Source organism: Heptranchias perlo, chromosome 20 (assembly GCF_035084215.1).
Source record: "Heptranchias perlo isolate sHepPer1 chromosome 20, sHepPer1.hap1, whole genome shotgun sequence".
NCBI classification, from domain to species: domain Eukaryota; kingdom Metazoa; phylum Chordata; class Chondrichthyes; order Hexanchiformes; family Hexanchidae; genus Heptranchias; species Heptranchias perlo.
The window spans coordinates 15,570,033-15,588,761 of record NC_090344.1 but is presented as its reverse complement, the minus strand read 5'-3'; the positions used below and the strand labels follow the sequence as shown (position 1 = coordinate 15,588,761).

General features: G+C 44.6%; 1 protein-coding gene and 1 non-coding gene across 2 annotated transcripts in view; one reads left to right on the top strand and one right to left on the bottom strand.

The window, feature by feature from the left end:
• Positions 1-7,627, top strand: part of LOC137335939 (prolactin-releasing peptide receptor-like) — a 28,167-nt gene extending 20,540 nt beyond the window's left edge. The window contains exons 3-5 of the mRNA XM_068001450.1: positions 1,417-2,019; positions 5,276-5,345; positions 6,726-7,627. Of these exons, the coding sequence (XP_067857551.1) occupies positions 1,417-2,019; positions 5,276-5,345; positions 6,726-7,627 (1,575 nt within the window). The remainder of the gene's footprint in view (positions 1-1,416; positions 2,020-5,275; positions 5,346-6,725) is intronic.
• A 10,305-nt stretch (positions 7,628-17,932) lies between these two features.
• On the bottom strand, positions 17,933-18,005 carry trnak-cuu (transfer RNA lysine (anticodon CUU)). The gene has a single exon. It is a non-coding gene; the product is annotated as a tRNA-Lys (tRNA).
• Between the last annotated feature and the right edge of the window lie 724 nt (positions 18,006-18,729).

Genomic DNA, 18,729 nt, shown 5'->3' with positions numbered 1-18,729 from the left:
TTGGGGCTGGGTAGGTGCTGTTTCCGACTGTGTAGGAGCTCACTGGGTCTGTGTCGTGTTTCTCTGGGTCTGTGTTGGAGTGCCAGGGAATGAGTAGGATTACATAGAATGTACAGCACAGCACAGACTCCGGCCATTTGGCCCAACAAGTCCATGCCAGATCTGTCTGGGTCTGTGTAGGAGCCATGTGGGTATGTTTCGGAGCAGTCGGGATCTGCGTAGGAGCTCGGTGCGTCTGTGTACTAGTGCCTGTATCTGTCAAACGAGCTGAATGGGCCCTTTAAAGGAACTGAATGGGTTTGTGCAGGAGGTGTCAGGTTCTGGTCAGAACTGTCTGCGACCGGCTAGGAGCTTTCAGAGACTGGCTAGGATTTGTCTGGGCCTGGGTAGGAGCTATCTGCGTCTGCTTGGGAGTTGTTTGTGTCTAGGTAGGTGCTATCTAGGTCTTCATAAGAGCTGTCTGGGTCTGGATGAGACCTGTCTGCTCCTGGGTAGGAGATACCTGCGTCTGTGGAGGAGTTGTCTGTGTTTTGGTAGGAGATGTCTCGGTAGGAGATGTCTGCGTTAGGTGCTATCTAGGTCTTCATAATAGCTGTCTGGGTCTGGATGAGACCTGTCTGCGCCTGGGTAGGAGATACCTGCGTCTGTGGAGGAGTTGTCTGTGTTTTGGTAGGAGATGTCTCGGTAGGAGATGTCTGCGTTAGGTGCTATCTAGGTCTTCATAATAGCTGTCTGGGTCTGGATGAGACCTGTCTGCGCCTGGGTAGGAGATACCGGCGTCTGTGGAGGAGTTGTCTGCGTTTTGGTAGGAGATGTCTCGGTAGGAGACGTCTGCGTTTGGTTCGAACAGACTGTGTCTGAGTAGGAGGTGTCTGCGTCTTGATAGGAGATGTCTACATCTCAGTAGGATGTGACTGCCTCTCGGTAGGACATATCAGTGTTTGTGGTGGAGATGTCTGGGTATCCTTAGGAGGTATCTGGTTCTGTGTAAGATCTCCATACATCTGTGTCGGATCTCCATATGTCTTTAAATGAGCTGTGGGGTCTGGGTGGCAGTTGTCTGGGTCTGTGTCACAGTTGTCTAGGTCTAGGTGACAGTTGCCTGGGCTTGGGCCAGAGCTGTCTGGCTCTGTGTAGGATCTCCATAGGTCATTGTAAGATCTCCATAATTCTGTGTAGGACCAGTCTGGATCTGTGTAGGAACTGAATGGGTCTGTCTCGACCAGTCTGCAGCCTTTGATACGGTTGACCACACCATCCTCCTCCAACGTCTCTCCTATGTCGTCCAGCTGGGTGGGACTGTGTAGGAGTCATCTGGGTAAGCTTAGGAGCAGTTTGGATCTGTGTAGGATCTCGCATCGTCTGTGTAGGAGTGCTCGTGTCTGTTTATGAGCTAAATGTGTCTGCCTCGACCAGTCTGCAGCCTATGACACGGCGAACCACACCATCTTCCTCCAACGCCTCTCCTCCATCGTCCAGCTGGGTGGGACTGCGCTCGCCTGGTTGCATTCTTATCTATTCAGTCGTAGCCATAGAATCACCAGCAATGATTTCTCTTCCAGCTCCGGCACCATTACTTCTGGAGTCCCACCAGGATCTATCCTTGGCCCCCGTCTATTTCTCCCTCACATGCTGCCCCTCAGCGACATCATCCGTAAACACATCAGATTCCACATGTACGCTGATGAAACCCAGCTCGACTTCACCACCACCTCTCTCGACCCCTTCACTGTCTTTGATTTGTCACAATGCTTGTCCGACCTCCAGTACTGGATGAGCAAAAATTTCCTCCAACTCAATATTGGTAATACTGAAGCCATTGGCTTTGGTCCCTGCCACAAACTCCGTTCCCTGGAAACCGGCACTATCCTTCTCCTTGTCCACTCTCTGAGGCTGAGCCAGACTGTTCGCAACCTTGGCGTCCGATTTGACGCTGAAATGAGCTTCCGACCACATATTCACTCCAGCACCAAGGCCACCAACTTCCACCTCAGTAACATCGTCCGTTTCCACCACTGCGTCAGTTAATCTGCTGCTGAAACCTCATCCATGCCTTTACAGGGTGGATAAAGGGGAACCAGTGGACGTAGTGTATTTGGACATCCAGAAGGCATTCGACAAGGTGCCACATAAAAGATTATTGCTCAAGATAAAGAATCATTCGATTGGGGGTAATATTCTGGCATGGGTGGAGGATTGGTTATCTAACAGGAAGCAGAGAGTTGGGATAAATGGTACATTCTCGGACTGGCAACCGGTAGCCAGTGGTGTTCCGCAGTGGTCGGTGCTGGGTCCTCAACTCTTTATAATCTATATTAACGATTTGGAGGAGGGGAACGAGTGTAACATATCAAAGTTTGCAGATGATACAAAGATGGGAGGGAAAATAGAGAGTGAGGAGGACATAAAAAACCTACAAGGTGATATAGACAGGCTGGGTGAGTGGGCGGAGATTTGGCAGATGCAATACAATATTGGAAAATGTGAGGTTATGCACTTTGGCAGGAGAAATCGGAGAGCGAGTTATTATCTTAATGTTGAGCAACTGGAAAGTACTGCAGTACAAAGGGATCTGGGGGTCCCAGTGCAAGAAAATCAAAAATTTAGTTTGCAGGTGCAGCAGGTGATCAAGAAGGCAAACGGAATGTTGGCTTTTATTGCTAGGGGGATAGAATATAAAAACAGGGAGGTATTGCTGCAGTTATATAAGATATTGGTGAGACCGCACCTGGAATACTGCATACAGTTTTGGTCTCCATACTTAAGAAAAGACATACTTGCTCTCGAGGCAGTACAAAGATGGTTCACTCGGTTAATCCCGGGGATGAGGGGGTGGACATATGAGGAGAGGTTGAGTAGATTGGGACTCTACTCATTGGAGTTCAGAAGAATGAGAGGCGATCTTATTGAAACATATAAGATTGTGAAGGGGCTTGATCGGGTGGATGCGGTAAGGATGTTGCCAAGGATGGGTGAAACTAGAACTAGGGGGCATAATCTTAGAATAAGGGGCTGATCTTTCAAAACTGAGATGAGGAGAAACTTCTTCACTCAGCGGGTGGTAGTTCTGTGGAATTTGCTGCTCCAGGAAGCTGTGGAAGCTACATCATTAAATAAATTTAAAACAGAAATAGACAGTTTCCTAGAAGTAAAGGGAATTAGGGGTTACGGGGAGCGGGCAGGCAATTGGACATGAATTTAGATTTTAGGTTAGGATCAGATCAGCCATGATCTTATTGAATGGCGGAGCAGGCTCGAGGGGCCGATTGGCCGACTCCTGCTCCTATTTCTTATGTTCTTATGTTACCTCCAGAGTTGATAATTCCAATGGTCTGCTGTCGGGCTACCCATCTTCCACCCTTCATATACTTGAATTCATCCAAAACTCTGCTGCCTGCATGTTAACTCGGACCATGTCCCGTTCTACCATCACTCCTGTGCTCGCTAACTTACATTGGCTCCAGTTCCGGGAACGCCTCGATTTTAAAATTCTCATCCTTGTGTTGAAATCCCTCCATGGCCTCGCCCTTATCTCTTTAACTTCCTGCAGCCCAACAACCCTCAGAGATCACTGTGTTCCTCTAATTCTTGCCTCTTCCATATCCCTGATTTTAATCGCCCCACCATTGGTGCCTGTGCCTTCAACTATCTCAGCCCTGATCTCTGGAATTCCCTCCCTAAACCTCTCTGCCTCTTTTCCTCTTTCTCCTCTTTGGAGACGCTCCTTACAACCTCCCTCTTTGATCAAGCTTTTGGTCACCTGTTCTAATATCTCCTTATGTGGCTCGGTGTCAAATTATGTTTGTTAATCGCTCCTGCAAAGCGCCTAGAGACGTTTTACTACCTTAAAGGAGCTATATAAATGCAAGTTGTTTTTTTGTTGTTGCGTCAGAATATATCGGGTTCTGTGAGAGTGAATCAATATATAAAGGGGTACAATGGGCTATAGACATTCAGGAAGTCGCCAGAATGTTACCGGGGTCTGTGAGAGTGGGTTATTATATAAAGGGGTACAATGGGCTATAGACATTCATGGAATCACCAGAATGTGTCATCATTTACAGGGGTCTGTGAGAGTGTGTTAATATATAAAGGGGTACTAAGGGCTGTAGGTATTCTGAGAGCCTCTGTATTGTGTCGGTATGTACGCGGATCTGTGAGAGCGGGTTAATATATAAAGGGGTATCAAGGACTGTCGACATTCAGGGAATCCCCAGATTGTGTCAGTATGTTCAGGGGTCTGTGAGAGTGAGTCGATATTTGCAGCGGTACCAGGGACTATAGACATTCAAGATGTACCCAGATTATGTCAGCATTTATCGGGGTCTGTGGGAGTGATTCAATATTTACAGGCATACTAGACAGCAAACATATTTATACAGTCCACAGATTGCGTCAGGAATCGCAGTAGCCGAACAATATTTTTAGAAATATCCAGAGCCTTTATCATTGTCTGTAGGAATATTCGCAGGGAAATCCATAGACTATGCGAATATTTACAGTAGAATCCAAAGACAGTGCCATTTTTTGCAGGTAGATCCAGAGACTGTCCCAATGTTTACAAGAGGGTCCATAGGCTTGCCGATATTGACAGGGTATCGAGAGATTGTAAAAATATTCACGGGATGATCTCCAAACTGAATGGTAGAATAGTTCAGTTTCCATCTCAGTGTAAGCTCAACCCTTGAGAATTGGTTAGAAACTCTCTGAAACTAAACGATTTCACTCGGAAATAATCTGCAATTTGTAAATGAAGCTGCTCTGGCTTCACATCCGTGCTGTCAGACTGCGGGTCTCATAGTTTCGGTTCTTTCAAACATTTATTAAAATAATATACTGGGCTTTGGGCATTCTATCTGTGTAATATTTGGTTAAATATATGTTGTGATATAAAAATTGTTGGATTTAAAGTTATTAACTGAATCTGTTTGTTCAGCGAGTGTAATTAATATCAGTCTCCATGGGCCCTAATTGTGTCATTGAAGTGTTTCTCTCTGCTATAAATAATCGACTTCTTTCAACATGTTCTCCCATAGTGTCAGTTGGAGCATAACCTCCGGCACTAACAGAGATCAGCGGCTCTACAGAAAGGGAAAGCATAGATCGGAATCGAAGAGCAATAGATTGGAATGTTACAACAATGGGTCGGAATCTGAGAATAATAGATTGGAATATTACAACAATGGGTCGGAATCTGAGAACAATAGATTGGTCTAGTCCATTCTGGGTTTTTCAATATCTGCATGACGATTATGATTCAATATCAATAGAGTAGTGGATATTTTATGCGCTTATGGGGATAAAAGTAATTTATTATCCTCTCCTCGTTGCTGTTGGTGTTCCTGGTAAGTCTCTGTATCCAGTTATTAATTCTATGAAACATTTTTCTCTTTATTACTGTTCTTGTCATTCCCTGTCCAACACTCGCTGCTGTTGGTGCGCCTGGTAAGTATCCATATTGAGCTTAATATTTAGAGGCGGTACCCGCGATGGGAGATATATTGATACGGGGAACAGGAGTGGGAAATATATAAACGCAGGTTTTCTGAATGTGAGATTTAAGTTACAATGTGTCCTTGGGGTGTGTAAGTATTTACAGGGGATCCAGAGATGGTGCTAATATTTACAGGGGTTCCAGAGACGGCACGAATGTTTACAGGAAATTCATAGATAGTACAAATATTTACAGGTGATCCAGAGGCGGTACTAATATTTACAGAGGGTCCAGAGGCGGCACGAATATTACAGGAGATACAGAGATAGCATAAATATTTACAGGGGATCCCGAGATGGTGATTATATTTACAGGGGATCCAGAGGCGGCGCTAATATCTACAGGGAATCCATAGATGGTACTAATATCTACAGGGAATCCATAGATGGTACTAATATTTACAGGGGATCCAGAGATGGTAGTAATATTTACAGGGGATCCAGTGACGTTACTAATATTTACAAGGGATCCAGCGACGGTACTATTATCTACACGGGATCCACAGACGACACGAATATTTACAGGGGATCAAGAGACAGCACTACAATTGACAGAGAATCCAGAGGTGTTACTCATATTTACATTGGGTCCAGAGACGGTACTAATATTTACATTGGGTCCAAAGATGATACTAATATTTACAGAAAGATATAGAGAATGTATTAATATTTACTGGCGATGCAGAGTCAGAACTAATATTTACAGTTGATCCAGAGGCAGTAATAATAATTGCAGTGGGATCAAGATATAGTACTAATATTTACAGGGGATCCAGAGATGGTACTAATATTTAAAGGGGATCAAGAGAAAGTACTGTTATTTACAGGGGATCCAGAGATGGTACTAATATTTAAAGGGGATCAAGAGACAGTACTGTTATTTACAGGGGATCCAGAGATGGTGCTAATTTTAACAGGAGATCCAGAGACACTACTAATATTTCGAGAGGATCTAGAAATGGTGCTAATGTTTACAGGAATCCAGAGACGGTACTAATATTTACAGGAATCCAGAGACGGCACTAATATTTACAGGAATCCAGAGACGGCACTTATATCTACAGGGGGTCAAGAGAAGGCACTAATATTTACAGGAATCCAGAGACGGCACTAATATTTACAGGAATCCAGAGACGGCACTTATATCTACAGGGGGTCAAGAGAAGGCACTAATATTTACAGGGGGTCCGAGCCTCATGAATAATTTCCTTGTTTATTTATCTTCCTTACAGTTAACTTATTGACGATTCTGATCATGTCTCGGGGAAAGTGCGGTCTCTCGAAATGTGTCACTCGCTACCTGGTGGCGATGGCAGAGGCGGATCTACTGGTCGTTATCACCGATCTGATACTCAGGCAGATTCCGATTGCTTATATGTTTCACTTTCAGTTCGTGAAACGGTCCATTCCCGTGTGTAACATCCACGCCGTCCTGCTTTTCGCAGCCACAGACTGTTCTGTCTGGTTCACCGTCACTTTCACCTTTGATCGATTTGTGGCCATTTGTTGCCAAAAGCTGAAAACTAAATATTGCACGGAAAGAACGGCGGCTGTGGTTCTCGGAACCGTGACTGTACTGAGCTGTTTGAAGAATATTTTCTGGTACTTTATGTTCACGGGTCGGTATATGCTTGTCAATGAACCCTGGTTTTGTGATGTAACACTCAATTTTCTGTATTCACGTGCGTGGGCAGCAATCGAACTCCTTTATTATATCCTCACTCCGGGGGTCCCATTTGTTCTGATTCTACTGCTCAATGCCTTAACCGTCAGGCACATCTTAGTGGCCAGCAGAGCCCGCACGAGACTCAGAGGCAACAGCAGTGGGGAGAATCCCAGAGACCCAGAGATGGAGAACAGAAGGAAGTCCATCATTTTACTGTTTGTTATCTCAGGAAACTTTATACTGTTTTGGGCGCTGTATATGGTGTTTTCTATATGCAACCGGATATATTATTTAGGGTATTCTTCTGTATATCTACATTCCTTTGTACAAGAAATAGGACTCATGCTTCAGCTTCTGAGTTGCTGCACGAACACTTGTATTTATGCCGTGACACAGACTAAATTCAGAGAGCAGTTGAAGAATGTGGTGAAATATCCCTTTACTGTGATTGTTAATTTCATTAAATAATTGGAAGATGTGAAGCAGAGTCAGTGCTTTGCCATACGGTGTCTGAATCTCTCTACCAGGCTACGGCACTGCAAACACTGTATATTCTGCAATCAGAGAATCGTTTATCAACTGAGGCTATTTGTACAGCATTTTACAGCGTTTCTCAGTTAACATCTGGGAACACAGGAACATAGGAACAGGAGTAGGCCATTCAGCCCCTCGTGCCTGCTCCGCCATTTGATAAGATCATGGCTGATCTGTGACCTAACTCCATATACCCGCCTTTGGCCCATATCCTTTAATACTTTTGGTTGCAAAAAGTTATCTATCACAGATTTAAATTTGGTAATTGAGCTAGTATCAATTGCCGTTTGCGGAAGAGAGTTCCAAACTTCTTTTTCTAATCTCGCTCCTGAAAGGTCTGGCTCTAATTTTTGGACTGTGCCCCCTACTCCTGGAATCCCCAACCAGCGGAAATAGTTTCTCTCTATCCACCCTCTCTGTTCCCCTTAATATCTTATAAACTTCGATCAGATCACTCCTTAACCTTCTAAACTCTAGAGAATACAACCCGAATTTGTGTAATCTCTCCTCGTAACTTAACCATTGAAGTCCGGGTATCAAGCAAGTACAAGTTGTAAAATATCAAGTGGCAACTAAATGCACCAAATGAGTTACTATATTAGAGAAATTTAAGGTCATAAAATAAACAAGCATACAAGGTTGTTAATGAGGCGGGATGTAGAGGAGATGCTGGGAATGTGGGTGCCGGTGACCAGTGTGTAAATGGTGCGGGAGGTAAAGGAGATCCCGGGATAGTAGGTACCGGTAAACAGGTTTATAATGGGGCGGGAGATAGAGCAGATCCCGGGAGTGTAGGTGCCGGTGACCAGTGTGTTAATGGGGTGGTGAGGGGGGAGGTAGAGGAGATCCCGGGAGTGTAGGTGCCGGTGACCAGTGTGTTAGTTGGGGGTGGGGGGGGAGGGCGGAGGTAGAGGAGATCCCGGGACTGTAGGTGCCGCTGATCAGTGAGTTAATGGGGTTGGCGGGGGGGGTGAGGTTAGAGGAGATCCCGGGACTGTAGGTGCCGCTGATCAGTGTGTTAATAGGGTGGTGGGGGGTAGAGGAGATCCCAGGAATTTAGGTGCCGGTGATCAATGTGTTAATGTTGCTGGAGGTAGAGGAGAACCCGGAACTGTCGGTGCCGCTGATCAATGCGTTAATGGGACGGGAGATAGAGGACGTCATGGGAATGTAATATCCGGTGACCAAGAGTGTTAATGGGGCTGGTGTTTGAGGAGATCCTGGGACTGCAGGTGCCGGTGAGAAAGGGTTTCCTAACTTCACTCCTGAAAGTCCTGACTCGTGTTTAGGCGATGTTCGCCGAGTCCTAAAAACCCCACCGAGCGGAAATATTTTCTCTCTATCTATCCCATCAGTTCCTCTTAATATCTTGAAAGCTTCGATCAAATCAGCACATGATCTACTAAATTCCCGGGAATACAACCCTAGTTTGTGTAATCTCTCCTCGTAATTTAACCCTTGGAGTCCAGGTATCATTCTAGTTAATCTACAGTGCAATCTCTTCATGGCCAATATATCTTTCCTAAGGTGCGGTGCCCAGAACTGAACACAGTACTCCAGGTGTGGTCTAACCAGAGCTTTGTGTAGCTGTAGCATAATGTCTATCCCCTTGTATTCTAGTCCTGTAGATATGAAGGCCAGCATTGCATTAGCCTCTTTGATTATTTTCTGTACCTGACCATGACGTTTTAATTATCTATGTACATGGCCTCTAACTACCTTTGGAACTCCACAGTTTTGAGCTTTTCACCATTTCGAAAGTATTCTGTTCCAACTTTTTTAGGTCCAAAGTGGATGACCTCACTCTTGCCTAAATTGAAATCCATTTGCCACTGTTTAACCCATTCATTAATTATATTACTGTCTCTCTGTAATGTTATGCTTCCATCTACACTGCCAGCAATGCTGTCAATCTTGTTGTCATCGGCAAACTTCGATACGTGGCTTTCTATCTCGTTATCCAATATCAACGAGATGGACTAAATTGGAGTAAATTCACATTCGGCTTCAACCTCCTCGTCATCTTGAGACATTTTATTGACTTCACCTGTGTTGTGCATTGGAAACTTCTGCAGTCTGTCCTCTGGAGCTCAAACATGCTCTGGATATAATTCAATTCTACCAACAGCAACACCGAAAAGATGTCAGAAGCCAATTGGTGACTTTCCACTAAAAGCCGTGAAACTCCAGGGCTCGTTCGGGATTGGACCTGCGACCTCTAGCATATTAATTAATATTACCCCCTAAACGAGAATCAAACCCCTAGACGAACGGGCCGCTGAAACTTAAGTTGTGCAGCCAGTGTAAAGGTTCGGTGCCTCCCACAGCCGCTCGGCCATTCTTTCAGTCCTCTTCTGTCCATCCAATCTCGTTTTCTATTCCGGTGTAGAGCAATATCAAGTTGTACATTAACTATTTCCAGTCACGAATATAAGTCCCACTTTAACAAATTGGTTTCGACTGTACGACTTGAATTATGAAGTAAGACGTTTCAGAATTAGTTGCTCTGAAACCACATTGCTTGGGAGGAGACTGAGAGGTGTAGATCAACAGCGGGAACTTGGAGTGCATGTCCACTGATCCCTGAAGGTAGCAGGACAGGTAAATAAGGTGATTAAGAAGGCATACAGGACACTCTCCTTTATTAGCCGAGGCATAGAATATAAGAACAAGGAGGTATGATGGAACTGTATGAAACACTAGTTAGGCCACAGTTAGAGTACTGCGTACAGTTCTGATCACCACATTATAGGAAAGATGTGATTGCACTAGAGAGGGTAAAGAGGAGATTTACGACGATGTTGCCAGGGCTGGAGATTTATAGCTATGAGGATTGTATGGATAGGGTGGGGTCGTTTTCTTTGTAACCGAGGACGATGAGGGGAGATTTAATTGAGGTGTATATAATTATGACGGGCCTAGATAGAGTGGATCGGAAGCTCGTATTTCCTTTAGCAGAGAGGTCAATAATCAGGGGGCATAGATTTAATTTAATTGGTAGAAGGAGTAGAGGATAGCGCAGGAGAAATTTTTCAACCCAGAAGATAGTGGGGTTCTGTAACTCACTGTCTGAATGGGTGGTAGAGGCAGAAACCCTCATCGTTTTGAAAAAAAAACTTGAAGATCCGTAACCTACAAGACTACGGACCAAACGCTGGAATGTGGGATGAGGCTAGATACCTGTTCTTTTTCGGCCGGCACAGAAATGATGGGCCGAAGGGCCTCCTTCGGTGGCATTAATTTCCATGATTGTATGATTCAATGATATGATTGCCGTCTGTCTCGGCATCGTGATAATATACAATCTACCATAAGTATACTTTAATCAAATTGGTGCTTTCTTTCACTGTGAGAGCGAAGAGACATAAGTGTGTCGACAATAGCTGCAGCAGCTGGGTTGCACCTTTACTTTTCCTACCGTCTCAATCTTTCTTTAACCTTCTCTGCTCGTTTTACAGGTTCGATCAGCAGTCGCCGTTCAAGGAAGCCTGAGAAGTCCATCAGGGGACAAAAGAAGAGACAGAGACAGGGAGAGATAGAGAAATGCATGTCAAGAAAATAAAGAGTATAAATAGAATCATACCATCATAAAATGATTACAGCACTGAAGGAAGCTATTCGGCCCATCGAGCCCATGCCAGCTCATGGTAAGAGCAATCAAGTTAGTCCCATTCTCCCGCTCCTTCCTGGTAGCCCTGCATATTTTTCCCTTCAACTATTTATCAAATTCCTTTTTGAAAGCCACGATTGAATCTGCTTCCACTATCCTTTCAGGCAGCGCATTCCAGATTATAACTACTTGCCGGGTAAAAAAGTGTTTCCTCATGTCGCCGTTGGTTCTTTTGCCAATCACCGCAAATCTGTGTCCTCTGGTTCTCGACCATTCCACCAATAAGAACAGTTTCTCTTTAATTTAATTTATTTACTTTATCTAAACCCTTCATGATTTTGAACACTTATATCAAATCTGCTCTTAACATTCTCTGCTCTAAGGTGAACAACCCCAGCACGGGGTAAATGCGGTCAATCAGCTTCAATTCATTTATTTGAGCATTAAACAGCTCTTTAAATGTTACTGTGACATTATGGTAGCGCGGCCTCGCGGTCTTATGTGATCCATCAAATTTCTATGGAGGAGTGGATTTGAATCCCACTGCTATTAGAAATTCTGCCAATGTTTATTTTGACCTGTTCACAGAAAACCCGGTTGTAGTGTGATGGAGCAGAGGATGTGAAAGAAGCTGAAAGTGAAAGTGCAGATATTATTTTCATCACGGGGACAGGACACGTTTCCACAGGTAAGGGCCTCTCACCTTAATATTCTTTCCAGCAGAGTGGGACAGGTGATCAGAGTGACCGGGCTCTCGCGGCGCAGTCAGTGCGCGGTCCTTATATGACACACAGCGTCGGGAAATGGCGAGGTTGTTATTCGAGTCTCACCTGGATCAACCAATCCTTTTCCTTGTGAAATTTTCCACCAAAGTTGAAGGTACAATTGCTGTGTTCCAAAATTCATCTACTTATTTGTGTTGCCATGTGGTTCCTCCGGGCTACCCTGTTGCAATAGCAGATGAGATGTTTAGTGTTATTCGTTTACAGGAGGGAGGCTGCGGGATTGGAGCCACAAACTATGATTTTGATCCAACTACAAATTATGGAATTTAGCTTGAGCTTTAAACCAGCGCGTTAGACCACTGCCGCGATACTTTCCATCTTGCGATCTTCAGGAGCTATTTTTACAGGAATAGAATTACTGCAAACAAGAATTCTACCCCTCAAGCACCAATGCTCGCACGGCAGCAGGATGCATGTGACCAGTTAGAAACCTGTCTGAAGGAACATTCAGTCTGACAGAGCCGGAAGTTCAGCAGATTGACTTTTGCAGTGAACAGATGATGAGCCTCCTTCTTGAGAGTGTTTCGCCAATCCAGCTCAGAGTGGATTAAGCATTATAAATTCCGGTGGGACTGGAGTCACTTGTGTAAGAGGAAGTGGAGGGTGTCATTTCCCTTCCTTGACGAACATTAATGATGCTGTTGCGATTTTGCTGCAAAGTTTTACTTTCCAGCATCGAAATCGCTAGTTTTAACAGCAGGTCAACATCGTAAGCCTTGGGGAAAATGAGGGCTGGTCCGGGATCTCTCGCATATTTCAATCAGCAAACCCGAATCGAGAATAAGACCCCGAGACCAACGAGCCTTCTGAAAAAAATAGCACCAAGTAGCGATACGTGAGGGAGAGTTTCTAAGTATCAGCGCCCACTTTCCCCAAATCTCCTTTGAAGTACAGGAAATAAAAATGTGTCCGTATATGTGTTGGGATTTGTTTAGCTGTTTTTGGTGACTGGGGACGGTTAATGAGTTAATGGGTGTAAGGGTGTGATACTCCGGTGTATGGGTGCAGATACTCGGATTTAAGGGTGCAGATACTCGGATGTGAGGATTTGCTGCCTCGACTGAAATGCGGCTTAGAACTGTTGTTATTATCCAAGGCAGCGCTGCAGGATCCTTTAATGATCTCTCATAAATCAACTGAAAACCTTTGGAATGTGAATACAATTTTGCGTTTCCAAAATAAAGGGAGTGACATTCATTGTGGAAACAGTCTGGTTTCAGAGTGAAGCGGCTCTCCTGCAACCTTCGGATCTTGTCTGTCAAGAAGAATTCTGATTTCCTTGAAGCCAATCAGAGGTTAAATGGTGGAAGATCAGCCGATCTCAGCTGGCGATCGAAACCGGGCATTTCTTTTGCAGCCAAAGCACACAATGGAAACCAGGAAATGCGAGACCATGAATCTTAAGGTAGAAGTTGCCCTCGCGCCTTTGGGCGGAGTCGAACTAATATTTTTTCTGCGAATAGCCGAACGCGCGAACCGATTGCGCTACAGAAAAGCATTACGTTTACTTTTGAACCACTAACTCAAAGAGCTAAAAATTCACGTTGCGGCGATCAATATAACATCTCTGTACTATCAGTTTAATTTTCCAAAATAAAGTGTGTGAAGTTTGCACGAGTGAAAATCTGTGCTGTATTATTTCTCAACATTAAACTCACCTTGCCATTAAACACCTGTATGTTGGAAGACTCGGTCCCCTCGTGGTCGAGAGGATTGATTTATCGAGCTGTGATTCGCCATTCTTCATTCTCTCCCAGTCATATTCGGCTTTGCTGAAAATGTGATGAGTTGACATGAGCAGGTCCAACGAGCTCTGACACGACACTGTCTCTACAAAGTTGTCTCTTGCACTAACATTCAGGCGGGCGGCAGTTTTCACTCTTAAACCAGTAACTATGATGTTAAGAAAAAAAAAAGAGGCTGAGAAATACTCGATTTCAGCGCGATGACACTAGGTCAGAGTAAACTTCAGTTAATGCGATTGCCGAGTGGCGAGAGGGTGGATTTGGAACTCCTGTGCGGCTGCACTGCGAGTTGTCCAGATCCGCTTGGAGCGATAGTCCCTTCAATTCGTAATTTACAGGGAAAGTTTGATTTCACGTTTCTTTTCTCTGGTGCTTAGTGAGATTTCAAAAGTTGAAAACGACCCGTGCTTACCCCAAATGCGCCACTTGCACGCTGACGGATACAAGGCGGTCACACTCTGGTTCATTGAGATGAAAACCGAGAACGATTTCACGGTCGAATGCAAAGGCGAACAAAACTCATTCAAGGAAAGCGCAGGTCATTGAGGTGGCTTTAAAGTTCAGATTATTTGCACTGAACTTCTTCCCAAAGCGTTTGAGATTCACTGGGAGCGATAAGGGGACTTCTTTACCCTCTTTGCAAAAGTTCCATCCGCAGTTCAAGGTCAAAAATCGAGGGCAGATTGAGAAGCCTCCCTGAAATTTGGGAACTAGGGAAGCAGACTTTAGAGCAAGGTTCTGTTTATTGTGAAAAAGCAGATAAAACATTCATTCCGGAACGATCTAGAATCAAATCAACTCGAAAAGCAACTCTTACCACGGCGTGATTTGAACACGCAGCCTTCTGGTGGAGCAGTGAGTAATGTAGATAGAAGCAGGAAGTTGAAAAGTGTGAATTGACAGATTCAGTTAGTGGGAAAAACTGCGGCAAATAGAGTTCAATGTGGGGAGAGCGAGGTCATCCACTTTAAATCTGAGAAAGGTAAATCAGAGTATTTTCTAAATGGTGAGAAACTAGGAACTGTGGAGGAGCAGAGAGATTTCGGGGCCCATGTACAGAAATCACTTCAAACGAGCGTACATGTAAAAAAAAGATTTAAAATGATGCATGGGATGTTCGTAATGGCTGGTCAGCTTGCTTAATTAATACATGCCATGGGAGGGAAAGTAGAGAGTGAGGAGGACATAAAAAACCTGCAAGGGGATATAGACAGGCTGGGTGAGTGGGCGGAGATTTGGCAGATGCAATATAATATTGGAAAATGTGAGGTTATGCACTTTGGCAGGAAAAATCAGAGAGCAAGTTATTTTCTTAATGGCGAGAGACTGGAAAGTACTGCAGTACAAAGGGATCTGGGGGTCCTCGTGCAAGAAAATCAAAAAGTTGGTATGCAGGTGCAGCAGGTGATCAAGAAAGCCAACGGAATGTTGGCTTTTATTGCTAGGGGGATAGAATATAAAAACAGGGAGGTATTGCTGCAGTTATATAAGGTATTGGTGAGACTGCACCTGGAATACTGCATACAGTTTTGGTGTCCACACTTAAGAAAAGACATACTTGCTCTCGAGGCAGTACAAAGAAGGTTAACTCGGTTAATCCCGGGGATGAGGGGGTGGACATATGAGGAGAGGTTGAGTAGATTGGGACTCTACTCATTGGAGTTCAGAAGAATGAGAGGCGATCTTATTGAAACATATAAGATTGTGAAGGGGCTTGATCGGGTGGATGTAGTAAGGATGTTCCCAAAGATGCGTGAAACTAGAACTAGGGGGCATAATCTTAGAATAAGGGGCTGCTCTTTCAAAACTGAGATGAGGAGAAACTTCTTCACTCAGAGAGTGGTAGGTCTGTGGAATTTGCTGCCCCAGGAAGCTGTGGAAGCTACATCATTAGATAAATTTAAAACAGAAATAGACAGTTTTCTAGAAGTAAAGGGAATTAGGGGTTATGGGGAGCGGGAAGAAAATTGGACCTGAAGCTGAGTTCGGATCGGTCAATCCCCTGTGGGTGGCGGAGAGGGCCCAGGGGCTGAGTGGCCGGGACCTGCTCCTACTTCTTGTGTTCCTTAGATTTGTGGTTGGGATCAGATCAGCCATGATCTTATTGAATGGCGGAGCAGGCTCGAGGGGCCGATTGGCCTACTCCTGCTCCTATTTCTTATGTTCTTATGTTCTTATAATGTCGTGATCGTGGGTTTCCTCCCTGCATGGCTATGTTTTGGGTTTCGTAACTTTTAAAATTCAAGCTTCACAAACAGGTCCAACGACAAATTCACGGGGGCAGTTTTATTGAATAACATCCATTGTAACTTTGCCCATGGGCCGGAGAAACACGTCTTTCTTTTTATTTGTCTTTCTCCGGTTTGCAGATAAACATTTAACTCGCGGCCTGTTCCCATTAATGATCATCAGCAGCAACAGACAGACAGAGAGGGTCTGACTGTCCCGAAATGTGGAAAAGGGATCAGTTTAGGACAAATGCATCAAATCAAATAGTCACCCGGCACCGAGAGAGAAAAAAACAAGAGGAAAAGTCAAAAGGTAACAGAGAAATAAAAACCAAATACAGAGGACATAAATATTTCCCATCCTTGATGTCTCTCTGTTCCATCTCCAATCCTTCAGTGGCGGGAATAATATTTCACTGTCAATAAATGTGAGAATCGACCCAAAGAAGAAGAAACTAAATGATCAAAAACTGCCAAACACTGGATTGGAACAAAGACCTTTAAATTTTCAGTTTAATGCAACCGCGACTGAGCTATTTGGACACCAAAGCAAATGCAACTTTTCGCCATTGCCTTGCAAGAAAATACAACACCCGGGATGCCTTCACCCTCCTGTTCATTACCGCACTTAATATATAAACATCGCACTCTTATATACACACCCACAGTTCATATAAAACATCGCACTCAAATTTACACACCCACAGTTCATATATACGCAGCACACTTATATACACACCCACAGTTCATATATAAATATCGCACTCATATATACACACCCACAGTTCATAAATAAACATCGCACTCATATATATCTCCCCACTATCCATATATAGACATCGCACTCATATATACATACCCACAGTTCATATATAAACATCACACCCATATATACACTCCCACAGTTTATGAAACACCAGCGCACTAAAACTTAGACACTGAGTTTATAGGAGGGAGATCGGTTCCCACCGCCGCGAGAGCTCTCGGAGTGGCAGAGGCGCAAGCAGCGGGAGCCGAACCACCTCTGGATCTCATCGTTAACACAGGCAGGTAGATCGACCTGTGAAATTGCATCGCACTTGGGTATGAGGAAGGGTAATCGTTTCTGAGAAGGCAGCAGGGAGTCTAATGGCTTCCTAGTGGCGTTCCGGTGGGGCAAGAGGAACCCAGAGAGGGGAAGGGGCTATCAGAGGGTGTCAGAGAGTGTAACGGGATCTCAGAGAGGGGAAGGGACTGTCAGAGAGTATCAGAGAGTGTAAGAGGATCTCAGAGACGGGAAGGGAGTGTCATAGGGTATCAGAGAGTGTAAGGGGATCTCAGAGGGGGCAAGGGAGTGTCAGAGGGTATCAGAGAGTGTAAGTGGGTCACAGAGAGGGCAAGGGAGTGTCAGAGGGTATCATAGAGTGTCAGAAGGCTCAGGGCGTATGAGAACATAAAGGGTGCTGAAAAGGTTCAAAGAGGATAATGGATTCTCTGAGGATATCGGAGAAGATAAGGAGCTCAGGGAGAATCGAAGAGGGCAAGGGGGTGGGCGTTGCTCAGGAGGTATCAGAGAGGCGAATTGATCCAGAATTGTCATCTTCTAAATATTACATTTTCCAACCATCAACACATTTAATAACAGCAAAAAATGAAGCCGATTGAACCGATGATCTGCCGTGTGCCATGCGAAGGGAATGAGAAGGTAGAATCGGGAGGGAGTGGATATTTGGCAAGGCTCACGGTTTCGTTTCACACAGCTCAGTGTTGTGTATTTATATAACTGGAGATAACTGAGTTTGATAATATTTGTGTGTTTATCTCACTGAACCAGAGATAAGAGGTTGCACTTTGAACCTTTTACCACCAAGTTTGAGAAAAAAAACACAAAACGCCCAACGTGGGGCTCGAACCCACGACCCTGAGATTAAGAGTCTCATGCTCGACCGACTGAGCTAGCCGGGCCGGGTTGAATGTTGCGCCCCATCATAATATTGCATAGAGGCAGCTGTGAGCTTTGCTGCAGGGGTTCAGTTTGTCCGACAATCCGACAATCCCAGGGAACGTCCTTCAGAACACTCGCTTTTCATTCTGGAATCAGTCTCATGCCTTTTACCTGTCATGCTGATCCGCGCCGAGCAGGATAGGAATAGCGGGACAAGAGAAGACCAATTAGCCCCTCGAACGTGCTGTCCCATTCAATTGGATCATGAGGTGGTCTGTCACTCAACTCGATTTCCCCGCCTTGGACACATATCCCTTGGGACCCGAACCGAAAAAAGATCTATCAATATCAGGAATGAAAATTTGAATTGAGACAGGATCCACATCCTTTTGGCCGAGAGATTTCCAGATTTCGGCCGTATTTTTTTTGCTAAGGTGATTCCTGATTTCATGGCTCATTAATCTTGCTCCAATTTCAAGATGAAGCTCCGTCATTCTGGATTCCGCCAACAGAGAGAGAGGAAAAAAAGGCAAAAAGGCCGCTTTACGCGGAGATTGAACTAAGGATCTTTGGATTTTAATTCCAATGCTACCCCATCTGAACTATTTCTGTTTTCTGCACATGCAATGTTTTATTTTTCTATGAAAATCACATAAACGTCGATGCGATTTCCCTCTCCGTTAACAGAGCACTTCGGAGGAATGGGAGCAAACAAACCGTGGATCTCTCCTTAACAAAGATTGG